General features: G+C 36.3%; 1 protein-coding gene across 5 annotated transcripts in view; it reads right to left on the reverse strand.

The window, feature by feature from the left end:
• FOXP2 (forkhead box P2) overlaps positions 1 to 13125 on the reverse strand; it is a 444251-nt gene that overhangs the window by 120826 nt on the left and 310300 nt on the right. For all 5 annotated transcript variants that reach the window (XM_059816366.1, XM_059816368.1, XM_059816367.1 and 2 more), the window contains one exon: positions 8039 to 8128. In XM_059816366.1, the coding sequence (XP_059672349.1) occupies positions 8039 to 8128 (90 nt within the window). The remainder of the gene's footprint in view (positions 1 to 8038; positions 8129 to 13125) is intronic.

Consider the following 13125-nt stretch of genomic DNA (forward strand, 5'->3'; position numbering starts at 1 on the left):
TTCTATCCGACTGAAAGCATATTTCTTGAATAAATAGATTTACTGTGAACACTTAGGGGAAAATCTCATTCTCCATTTATACTTCAGGTTCTTGGTAAGATCCTTGAAGCGTATTGATGTTTTTGGCACACCATACAGTTTCCTTCGTACATATTATTATTGTACAATTGCTTTTCAAAGCTTCACATAATCAAGTGGTAAAGCACTGAAGTAGTGTTTAGTAAATTTTTCACCATTAATTCTATTTCATAACACCCTCATCTTCTGTCTCAAGAAAATTATATTAGAAGCATAAGAAGGCATAAAGCGACCTAGGACATCAAAGTGGCAATTGTTGGACAACCCCCTTCCCCAACAGGATGGGCTGATCTGCTCTTCCACTCCACTGTGTGATTGTTTTTTCAGCAGAACACATGCTCACACGCTTTTTATCTGTAGCATTATCGTGTAATATTTATGCATGATCATCTGGATAATTTATGCACGTTCATCTGGATAATTTTAACAGTTTTTAATTCAATTTACATGTATACAGCCCAAGTGAAGATAAACTAAAATTAACACCTATGTTGATCTTGGCATACATTCAGATTCCTGATTAGCCTGCTCCCCACACCCCCAGTAAAGTACCCCTGCTTGGTAAAGCAATTTGACAACTAACACACAAACTACAAAATAATGTCTAATGATTAGAAAATTTCAAGATAAGTATTCAATTAAGAAATTAAAATTAATCTGCAAAAAAAAGCATGGGAAGTAATCTGTACAAGGAATGTCTGGAATAGCTATGCAGGGAGACTGGATTTTCATATGGAAAGGTGCATTTGCTACTGTTCACTGAAGATTCTTCATTATTTAGTCACAGAACTTTGGATTTTGGTAGAAAATTTCCTTGACTTTTGTAATTGCCTGATGAAATCAAAAACCTTCTGGAAAAAAAGATACTTTCTTTAATAGTATTTTAACTAGAAATTATTTTTAAAAATCTACACCCAATGAGAGTGTTCACAGAATATTTTGTTCAGTTGCTTTTCCCCGGTAATTTCTAAATCAATGTGTTTTCCAAATTCAAGAGTATCAGGAGAGCCTTGCTTGAGTGGTGCGAACCTCAACTGGCATAATTAGGGCCCTGCCTGGGAGCTGACCCGTTAATAGAGCTGCACACTGAATGGGGAACCATTGACACATACCTTCTTAGCTCTTCATAAGCTTTTCTGGGCAATGAGCCAGCTGGTAAGAGAATCAGGCTGATCCGACCTGTTGCAAGAACCTGGAGAATTGTCTCAAGGAAACCTACACCTCTCACCACCACAGAGGAACCACTCACACAGCCCGAAGAGGAGCAATCGTGAACATGCATGTCGGCTGCACCGGGAAGACTTACAGGGGGACAGAGCTTTCCAGCTGCTCAAGCAAGGCAAAGAAACTTCTCTGTAGGGCTTGGAGACTCCTGCAGTTCACAATATAAAAATGAGTCCATCCATCCCACAGACAGCAATATTTCCTGGTATGAGACAGACTGCAAATTCTACCATGAGGGAAAGACGGGTCTGCTGGTCTGCTATGTAAAAGCTGCTGTGAAAAGACCTAGGTACTCTCTCTGAAGGTTTGCCTTTCGGAATCTGAGTGAAGAACCGGAGTCTGTGTTCTCCCCTCTCCTTCCAATCCTCTAGAAGTACCAGAATCAACAAGAGAGAAAGGGGGAAAGGAAAGACGCGATAGTGATGTAGGCGACAAATGCTAGTCACAGTAATGGAGTGATTCGTCAGATTGCTGCACAGACATATGTTTAACATTAAAATGCCTCCTGAAATCCCTGATCACATAGTAATCCTAATTAGTATTCTGCATATTCAAGACATGTAAGCAGAACTCGCATAATACTTTCCTCCGCCTCCAAAATATTTTATAATATTGCAACAATATTTTCAGGATAAAGATGTGATCTCTGCACCAGCTAGTTTTTTTTCCTCTCAGTTAGATACAGGTGAAGCCATTATGTGATAACTTCCATTACAAGGCTGCTAGTAAACATGTTTCCACATTACAAAGATCATCCATAAGGTTAAATGTAGTATTGTATGTACCTAAAAATGACAACTAGCTGCTTTATTAGTAATACCTCAAGGTGACAGATACTTAATTTAAATTAAAAAGGAAACCGTACTAACTAGTGCCACTTTCTTTATAGATGTATTTTTTAATACTGAAGTTTTCAAGAGTAAAAAATGACTTAAAGTAAATCTAATCTTGAAAGATTTTATGGCAAAATGGCACATGATGCAAATATGGGTTTTCACAAGTAAAAGACGTTGTCAAAGACAGGATATAAGCCTTTGGAGCAGACTTGTATCTATATAGATAAGGACTTTCCAGAAAGTTTGTTATACAGACACTGCCACTGTAAATCAATGAAATATGTCCAGCTTTTTTTCTTTATTACTGTATTTATCCCTCTACCTTAAATAGAACTCCTGTTTTATACACCATGAAAGCTTGAACACGGCTATTTCTCCTTTCCCTCCCCCCTACACCTTACCTAAAAATAACTCCTTGCCTTCTCTCCATCTCTTGGGGTTATCCTTGTCTTGAGTGGGTAACACTGATGCAAATTTCTGCACCTTAGAGGATAACTGCATATTCCTCCTAACAGATTTACAAGGGAAACTGGGACTTACGATTTTCCAGCAGCTATCTTCCAAAATTAATTTACCCCAAGCCTCAATGTTTGCTTATATGTAGGCCACACATTTCCTTCAGAATTATACTCGAGAGGGAAAAAGACTGTTTATCACTACTCTCCTCTTACACTATATATTAGGCATTTGCATCTTTCTAAATCAGTGCTTTCTAGCATGTACAAAATCTTCCTACTTCCTATGCTTAGCAGCACCCGTTAGATAAACAGAAATATGTAACGTGCAGTTTTTGGAAAGACAGTTTTAGATTTGTTTCTATTTTTGTTGAATGTAACGCAAAGAAAACTCTATCTAAGTTACATCCATGACATTTTTTGTGTTGTTTTTAAACTGGAAAATTTTTTGCTGACATTACGCATGCACGGTTGCAGTCAGTGTGCATTAAGTCAGAGGATATAATCTAAAAGCAGTGGGTTTTGCTTCTTTTTCCCCACATTCCCAGTTTCTTATCTCTCAACAGCTCCTTATGTATGTTTAAAAAAGTAACTAAAAGTTACAATATTAATGATATGTTTGCTTATTTATTATGTGAAATGAATTTTAAATTCAGACCCATGTGAAGATCTAAAGGGAGATGACCAAACTAGGAGAGAGTAAAGCAAGGAGAGTAGGCTAAAAGAGACTATGAGTATCTTTTCATGCTAAATTTTCATGCTAAATTTTTGCATTTTGCATGTCTTTAAAAAAAGTGGTTCTTCTGATACTATGGACTAATGCAATAAAGATTAAGTCACTAAACTTAAATGTATACTTACTTTTCCCAAATTTTATCAAATGATTACACGTCAGTGAAGTGCTCATGCTAAATAAACAAAGCTTACCTTAACAACTCAACACTCCATACAGCATGATATTTATACAACAGTCTTGGTACACACTAAGCTTAACCCTTTGATTCCAGGAGTCATGATTTCCTGACATGCCATTCTAATACAGAACGCATTAGTACTAATGTTGAGACAACAAATCTCCTAGGCTCAAGAAAAAAATAACTAACCAATTCATTGTAGATATATTAATTCACGGGACTGAAGAGAATTACCTATTTATTCTAATCGAGATAAAGTTCAAAGTCTGTCTTTACGAAAATAAATTACTTCATCAGAGACATTACAGGGAATAGAAATAGCTAGGTTCTTCATAGCTCTTAGAGCAAACAAATAAAATTACAACTAGCTGTCCAAATCACTATGCTATGCAGCCTAGAACAGTATGTGTATCATGGACAGATTAGTCTAAGCACCAAAATTTGCCTACCTTGAAGGGAAATAATTACAATGCTACACACGGACACCCCCCAATGGCAGCAAATTGACAGCGTTTACCTTTGGGTCGTGCTTGTGCTCTGCACAGCTGTTGAAGAACCGCAAGTCCTGCTCATGGTTGTAAGTGTAACAAGAACAAAAAAGCTGCCAGTTTTAAAACTCGGGCTAGATGACACCAGGTTCTTCACTGGCCATAAGGACAGTGACTTTCTGCCATAGGATAGTGATCTACAGGTTCTAAGAGCCAAAGTGACATTTGCCTTGCTATGCCTACCATGGAAATATGGTGACAGGGAGTGAAATCTGTGAAAGCAATCAGCTCACTTCACCACGGATTACCACAATCACAGCTTCTCCAGAAAAGAAAAATATTCTGAAACAAGCCCAGGACTAAAGAAATCCTAACCTTACTACTGCAATATGTTTTCCAGGATGCACAGTAAGAAAGTAAATGCTATTATTTCATCATATGCAGGTTAACATTATCCTCAACTCTCATCACAAACCCTCCTTAGCTATTCTGCAACGTGTCATTAATCAATGTACGTACTGATTGGATCCATTCAACTGATGCATCAGTGTAATGAATGGCATAAATAAACATGTTTCAAATATATTTATTCGGTATCTATACATGAAAGTAAAATCACTACTACAACTGGTACTCAAGCTTGTCAATGGGATGTTTTTCTCCTTCTGTTTTGCATAAGACATGCTAATGGTTATGCCATTTGCAGTCTGAAACCCAGAAAAATGTAAATCAGAAAGTAATAGTAGATCAAGATAAGCGTCTATCTAAAACTGTAATTTTTGCAGGTATTCTGTTATCTCACAATCTAAATATAAACCTCCTCTCCCTGAAAATATAGGATAACTATTAGATAAGAGTAACTTTTGCATTAAAAACTAAACAAAAAACATTTGCCAACACAACATTCCGCTTTTACAATAGATCACATAGCTAGCGGTAAATATAAAAAGGTTTTTCATGAGAAGGATACAGAAGACACTCAAATTCTTCTAGGAAAATCCCAGCGGTTCTCTAAAACCATCCCCTCTGTAAAGCACAGTAGAACCTGATGACTTACCCAACACCCTGTTTTTGCAAAGTTGAGGACACAAATTTGAAGGTTTCTTCAATAAGCTTTCAACTTGCTGATTAGCTAGTAGGTACTGTAAGTCACTAAAATACTTGATGCATTATGAAATAACAGAGAGAACATATACGAAAACACCATACGCTACTTTCCCCCAAATATCCATCAAATACAAAAGATGGCCACTAAAATTAATACCCTTTTTTTCCTTCTTTGGCACATGGAACAATAGAATAGTTTACATCAAAATATGGAGCACCTGAGAGATGCAATGGCAAGGCTTACCTAACACCCACATTTGCCTGCAGATGTGTGAGCTGGTTTTAAAGGTTTTATTAGGTTTTTACTAGATTTATAAATCAGGTCTAACATATCTCCCGTTGCCAGATTAGTAAATTGCTCTGAAATTAGAGGAAATTAGAAATACACTAATATTACAGTATTTTTAAATACCGGGAGAAGTCTGTTTCCTTAAGCACAAACACAAGCACAAGTACTTTTGTCTTACAAGCCTCAAATTGCTTATACACATTTAGCAATTCCTACTGCTAGGAGATTTTGGCTAAAGTTACCATTAAATCTGGCGTAATAAAATAATAATACTGTACAATTTTATGACCCATATTACAGTATTTGGTCAAACAGGCATCACGATGCTCAAAATGTGAATTTCCACTACATAATGAACAATGAACAGCTCTGTAGTAACAGTAAAAGACAGAAATAGAAAAGCTCCAAGGACTCATTTTCAAAACCTTTATACATCCTTTTCACAAAAGTAGAAAATTTAAATGGAGTTTGTGCTCATACCTGAATTTACATGGTATTTGATACATAAACCAAAGTCTGGGAGCAAATTCCATTTTTGTCTCATTTAAAAATGAAGCAAAGGAAGTGTCCAAGGCTAATAAGAGGCACTGTGTACATACTGATCATGGAAGGAAAAGTTGGAAACATGAGCAATAATCTTGGCTTTAGGGAGTATGTAACAATTCTGAAGAGAAAATTATTTGCTTTATTTTCTTCTTGCCTTGCCAGTGTGACTCATGAGGCACAGACTCTTCCTAGCAAACACGTAATACAGGACATCTCTACAATACACCATCCCATGGCATTTAAAAGGCATCAGGCCAGGGTTAGTGCTTTGGGAGTAGGAAAGAACAAGACTCCCTCTCCTCACCTCATCATCCTCTGGGTTATGTGTATGACTGTCTTTGTCTCCAAACATGGTTTTCTCTCCTTTCATCGATGCCTACCACAAGTAATGCACCCCCATATCTCTTCAGTCCTGAAAAGAAGGTTTACGAATGGGTGGAGAATGTGAACAGAGAAGTCAGTAGCTCCTGAACTGCTCCAGTTTACAAGCTGGAGGATTAAAGTAAGCGAACTTCACTGGGAAACATATACTGGAAAAATATCACTATTTTTGCCTGTTTCATATACTTCCCTTAGTGTCTGGACCTTGTACACTCCCGGTACAGCCCATGTTATCTTTCAGAATAAGGAGCTGGCAGAATAAACTACTTCCACAGTATTCATTAAATCAATCATCTCTGTGATTCAACCCTTCAAGATCACCAATTCCACTTCTAAAAACTTTAAAAAACTACGTAGTTCATAAGCTGCTGCCTTTATGACTACTCTTGTTGTGTGCCTTCAGCCTAGAAGATATTTAATAAAAAGCAAAGTCAAGGGCGAAGAGTGGAAAGTTGAGATGGTCCCAGTACTCCTACACCTCTGGACAGGACTAAAACGACAGCATGGCAGGATGCCAGCTTGACATGTTTTCTTTTTTTCCATTTTCTTTAGTCATTTGCCTAAGTTCTTGTTTGGTTCTGAGCAAATAAATACAACTTTAAAAGTATATTTGTAGAGAGCTGATGTGGAATGTCGAACTGTTTGCTGTGTCCAACATTGCTCCATGAAGTTTCACAAAGAAAATGAGACAATGTGAATTACATACAAAAATTGCACAAGTAATCAAATTTCACAACATTTCACTGGCGGAAATAAAGATAAAGTCTGGTCCCTGGGGTCCTCCATTATGCATGACAAAAACTAAAAATTAAATAAAACTGCCCTATTCCACTGGAAAACAGGGAAAGTCCCAACAGGGTAAAGGCTCACCCAGAAAAATTAGATGTGAGGAAAAGAATAGTAGGAGTCATACTTTTTTATTTCCTGAACAAAATAAAATCATCTGTCATGTACATCTTTTGTCTGCAACAGACTGTAATTTAGCAGTCAAACATTCATATTTGGTCTACATACAATGAGAGAAACAGTTCTGTCAGCAGAATGCACGTTCATATGGAACTCTGAATTAGCAATAAATGAACTAAAATCTCAAAAAACCCACCCATTTTTCATTAATAAAATGCTATATATAGTTTTACTAATAATGCATTTAAAATAATTATTCAATAACAGAACTCCTATTCACTTCACAATCTGAAGTCCAGCAGCATCCCAGTGTGAAACTCCTTGACATATGTTTTTCTAAAATGGCAGAAGCAGCTTTTTCATAATTTCATGCAGTTGTGTTGGCAGTTTCTGAACACATCTCTGTTTGTCACTTAGATATAGTATCGATGAGTTATTTAGCTTTTTTTTTTTTTTCTGGATACTGTTTTACTCTTAGTCTTAACACAGCCATTTTTACAATTTAATACATGTATGTATAAAAATCACATACCAATTTTGCAACATGTCAATAAAGAATTAATTTATACCATAGCTACGGAACTCAGATTTAGTCTTAGACCTTTTAAGCATCTATAGCCACAAAAGGCTTTTTTAACTTATAGTGAATTTTCTCTGTAGGTCGTCACCAGCATGCAAGCCTGTAACCTCTTGTATGCGAGTATGCACGTACACAGCCTTAGAGCACAGGCATCCACACACACCCCTCACGTGTGAGCAAGCACAGAGCTCTTCCCTGAGAGTAAGGCCCCAAAAGCAAGGATACTTTACTAACCTGCAGTGGTCTCTGTTTATCACTGCCCTTAGGAGATTTCAGTCCACTTGTCTGTTGCTGTAAAAGCAGCTGCCTTGCTGCCTGGAGTGCCTAAAAGTAAAAAAAAAGTAAATAATTTCCAGCAGTTCCTAGAAAGAGATGAGTTACTTATTGCTAATGTTAGGTTAAAGTCCAATAGAACAAATGCAATCTCCTCCTATTCCATGTGTATTTGCTAGATTTCAGACTTGTTTGTTTTTTACTTTAAAAATAAAAAAATCATCTGAAAGTACATATATAGGTCCTCACTAGAATTTATGGATGTACATGAAATCCTGCAGGAAATAAAGTTAATTTGTTTAAAGTGCTTGAAGAGGAAAAATCATAAACTGCATCAATAGCCTCATTTCCACAAGGAACTTGTCTTTGAGTGTTCAACTAAAATGCCCACTCCCTTGCAAATTATCATTCAATTTGCATTTTCATATTAGAATTTTGAAGCAAAAGCAAGTAGACTTCAAGTGTTACCGGAAGCTGTAATTAAATTTGACAAATCAACATCAGATTATCTTGAAAGTGAATTAATAAGGATAGTCACTGAAGATTAAAAACACTTTTTGTACTTACAATTCAAGGAGAAACCTCTCCTTTGACAAAATAAAGTGCAGTTTTAATGCCAAATAAAAATGAGTGGTTTTCATTTGCATTCTTAGGAAAATCAGAGAACAAAGAAATTACTACTCAACCAACCAGATCAGGCTCTGCGATGACAGTATCCCAATCAAAATAGAAAATGTTTTCATTTATTTTATGTTTTCATTCCAACTCAGCAAAATACAGTTAAACATATGAAATGTAAACAAACATTCCACTTACTTACCCAAAGAAGGCTAATCTAAATTATTTTTCCCTATAAAATTATTTATAAATGCCAAGTGTTATAAAGTGGTATTTATTAAGAAATTTAAAAACCCCCGATTCAAAACATTTCCACTGAAACTACCTGGAGACCTCTTCCCCCCCCGCCTTAAAAAATCAGTTCAGTAAATAGCAGTTACAGCTTTAAAATACATCACACTATTATGTACGTTATTAAAACATACTGTAGATGGAATATACTGCAATAAATGCCATTTGATCAATGTTCCCTAAAATAATAAAGATTCTCAACTGATAAAGAAAGGTACAATTTTGGTTAGACTCAAATGAGCTGGTTTTTAAGATAGTTTCTAGTATCCATGACAACAGTTGCTTTGACAAGATGTGCATATGGCATTACACTGCCAGCTGGTGTGAACAATGTTTGAACTACTGCATTGAGATGCTGAGCAAACAGAAAAAGTTGCCACGTCTTAACCCTCAGGGAAGGCAGTCATCCCCTGATCAATTATGAAAAGACAGAGAGAGGGCTGCTACAGTCTGGCTCCGAGCAAGTTTTCTGAGAAGGCAGGCAGACATAGAAAACCAAAGTAAACAAACTGAATGCATTAGCACCATCTCCTAACAACATTGATTCGTCTCCCCATAGAAGGCTCTGGTACAAAGTTTGCAGAGCAGACTTTTAACATTTGGAGACATTCCCACAACAATCCCCGTATTGTTTCATCAAATTCTCAAGTAATTACAGGTCAGCTTTACAAAGACTATACATTCCTCTGAACCTAAGCAACGAGACGCACAGAACTAGCTTCTCTCTGCCAAAAATAAATAAAAGTTAACATATTTCAAAGTGCACTTGAAATATTTTGTTACCAAGGAACCACTGGATGCCCTGTTTCCTATGTGAATAGCATAATCTCTTCTGCACTCACAGTTCTTGAGCAGATCCTAAAGGACAATCCTGCTCTGTCTGAAATCAGAGACAAATATATCTGTTGATTTCAGGGCCACCAGGATTTGGTCCCAACATCTTGCAGTGTTTTAAGCACAAAACATGGATTAAATGCATGAACAGAAGATCTATGGCGAATTTATAATCCTTCCCAATCTTTAGAGCTCTCCGAAAGGGAAACTTGAATGGAAGCGAGAGAACTATTGCACTCCTGAATACATGGGAGACTGTACAGGAAAACTAACCTCACCGCTCAGGGTAATATTGCTACAAGGATCAGAGAAGAGATCTGGAGTTAAGGAAAATGGGGAAAACCATAAAGATAATTATTTTTTATTTGTGGTGGTCACAGAAAATTCATTACACGGCCTTTATCTGGAAAAGAAATTGTAATGATATAATGCTGATGTATACTTGCAAATAACTGGAACACTTGGCAAGTTGTTTCAGTGTCCTAATCTTCCTTAGCAGCAAAGTCATCTCACATCAATACAATAAAACAAGCAAGCAAGCATCTGGTAAAGTTGTGCATTTACAGTACTTGAAAATTAGAGAATTATAGTATGTTGCAGCTTAGATTTAAGCTAGATAGTATAATTTCAAATTGTGGCTAGCATACTCCCGTGGAATCAGCCTAAGTAAGCATGACTTCCTACTGCTAACTGCAAAAAGAGTCACACTTTATGAAAAAGCAAGGCAGCACAACAGGATATGTTTGCATAAAAGGCTCTACTACTTAAACTACTTTGATTCATAAGTGCTGGTTGGGATATCTTTAAAGGAGTAAAGGCTCATCTTTTAATACAGAATGTCTTATAAATGATGACTACCTGAACACTTCAGTGATCTTATTGTGGCAGTTTAGATTATTGTAAACACAGGAGACAGAAGAAGAACAGAAAACAATTTCAAGAGATCAGAGATGATTTAAAACTCATAAGCAGAAATCACTGTCAGCCTTTGTTCTTACAGCAGTTGTCATATGGTACTTTTTCCTCCCAGTGTGCTGCTTAACTTTAGATTTTGCTACTCAGTAAACAACCTCCCAGAAACACACTGTTAATTTCAAAGGATTATTACTGACATTATTCATAAGTGAAGATTATGAGACTATAAAACATTCAGTCCAACCAATTCATTTGCTGCTATTAAATCTTTGCAAAACAGATTGACAACTTGAAAGTGTCTTTCAAAATTAATAGTTTAACATGTACACTTCAGGTAAACACCCATCCCACATATCATTTATAAATTTCTGTGAACTAATTTGATAATAACTCGTGGTCTAACAACAGTTCAATGAAGACAAACTAACATACGTTTAAAAATCTGGCAGATCAAAATTATGTTGAGTCCTACCTCAAGTTAACAGCAGCAAGAACGGATTCTAAGGCAGTCAAAATTGTATCCAGTTTCCAATAACATTTGTTTCAAATTTAGTAGGCACTTTTCCTTAATTAAGTTATCTAAATTAGTAAAACTATACAAAAAAGTCAATGCAGACACAAGCAATAAAAAGAACTGAGGATTAGAGATTATTTTAATAATGCAAATGAAAATCATTATAATGCTTTAAGTAATGGCTGTATAAGCAGGAAATTTGGGCATATGGTTTCCAGAACTCACTGTGTCTTCTAGTAAAATATTTATTGGGAACACTACTTCTTAATATTTACTGTGCAGCTTTGGCATAGCTAAAACATAGGCAGAACAAAAATGAAATTAATTGCATATAACTCACCCTATTAAAATTGATAAATTGCGGTAGATTTTGCAATTTGTTGGCGATAATACTGTGAGACACAACTTGCTTTTATTTTGTCTTCCAAACCCTTGTAATTAATTTAAGCATGCCTTAAAATAATTTTTAAAATTTTATCATTTTAATAAAGTGAAAGCTGCCACTAAAAGATGGTAAGCTTATTACTTTGGTTTTTAAAAAGTAAATATATGTATATTTTTAGGAAACAGATGTCACTCATATCTTTCCTTTAAAAACAGGAATGTTTAACCTATCAGCCTGTTGCATTTGAGACGTTAAAATGAAAAATGACATCTACGCCCATTAATATCGTCAATGTATAAACAGCACAGCGTGACACATTCTTGAGAGCTGAAGGCTACAAAATCTCTCTGAAACATAAATAACAAAGCACTCAGAAGCATATTTGATGTTGATATTCATCTCTGAGAAAAACACTGCTGCCTAGGCTTCTTATGAAAATAGATGCAGCCCAAATGGATCTCCTGTAATTGGTTTCAGATAGCGAGGTCAAAAGAAATATGATACAAGAAACTATTATGTGGAACAGGCGAAACAAGAATGTTTATACAGGCACTCCCTATTTATACTGACAAGAGGTGTATACTTTGCAGATAACCAGAACCAAAAAAACTTGCCAGAAGACAACCAGATTCTTTCTTTTTTCTAAGTCCAAATCCCTATTTTATTTTTTCAAGTAACTGCATACTTCAACATTCCTGCTGAACATAAAATAAGTTTCTGAAGATGAAATAAGTTTCCAAATGGCTGAATATGTCAAACGAGAGTCATCTCACTGGTAGCACTATGCAACCGAAACATATCAAGATGCTAAGCTGGATTTAAGGCCAAAGACTGCTCTGCACTGGTTGAATAACAAGTTAACCAAATGATTACATAGACACATTTATTATAAAAAACACTTCACGAGAACCTCTGCCCCTTTATACCCTGCCGCAGGCCCATTCTCCAGCTGGCTCCGAACGAGAAGCCCAGAATTACCCATAGTTGTACGAGATCCTCGAAAGATGGTGACAGAAAGACAACACTGTTCAACACTTCCCAACAGCACTCAAACGATACTGCTAAACCTTTGTCTCTCGCTGACTGTGTTTTCCCAGAAAGTTCTCTAATGAATATCCCAGCCAGTCAGCACAGCATCTTATAATCTTTCCAAATGGAGCAGCAAAGCATTTAGCACTATTCAAAGAATCTTGAATCTAAGATGATCCAACTACTTTCCAACAGCAGTCTCTCCAGAAGACTTGACAGGAAAAGCAAACTCCCATGCACCCAAAGACATCCTAATTTTACTTAGTGAACAACACTTTTTGTCTCTAAGCTACACAAAGATGATAAAACCTGTTGGCCTGCCAGCTGAGAACAACTGTGTCACACTACAGAGCCCAGGAAATCAAGGAAATCCTGTATGTAACTAAAATCCAAGCCACATAACCAGCTTGGTTTCACCTAGGAGTGGTAGGCTGCTGAACAATTATTAGTGTTTTCCTATAG

This window comes from Gavia stellata, chromosome 4 (assembly GCF_030936135.1).
Source record: "Gavia stellata isolate bGavSte3 chromosome 4, bGavSte3.hap2, whole genome shotgun sequence".
NCBI lineage: Eukaryota > Metazoa > Chordata > Aves > Gaviiformes > Gaviidae > Gavia > Gavia stellata.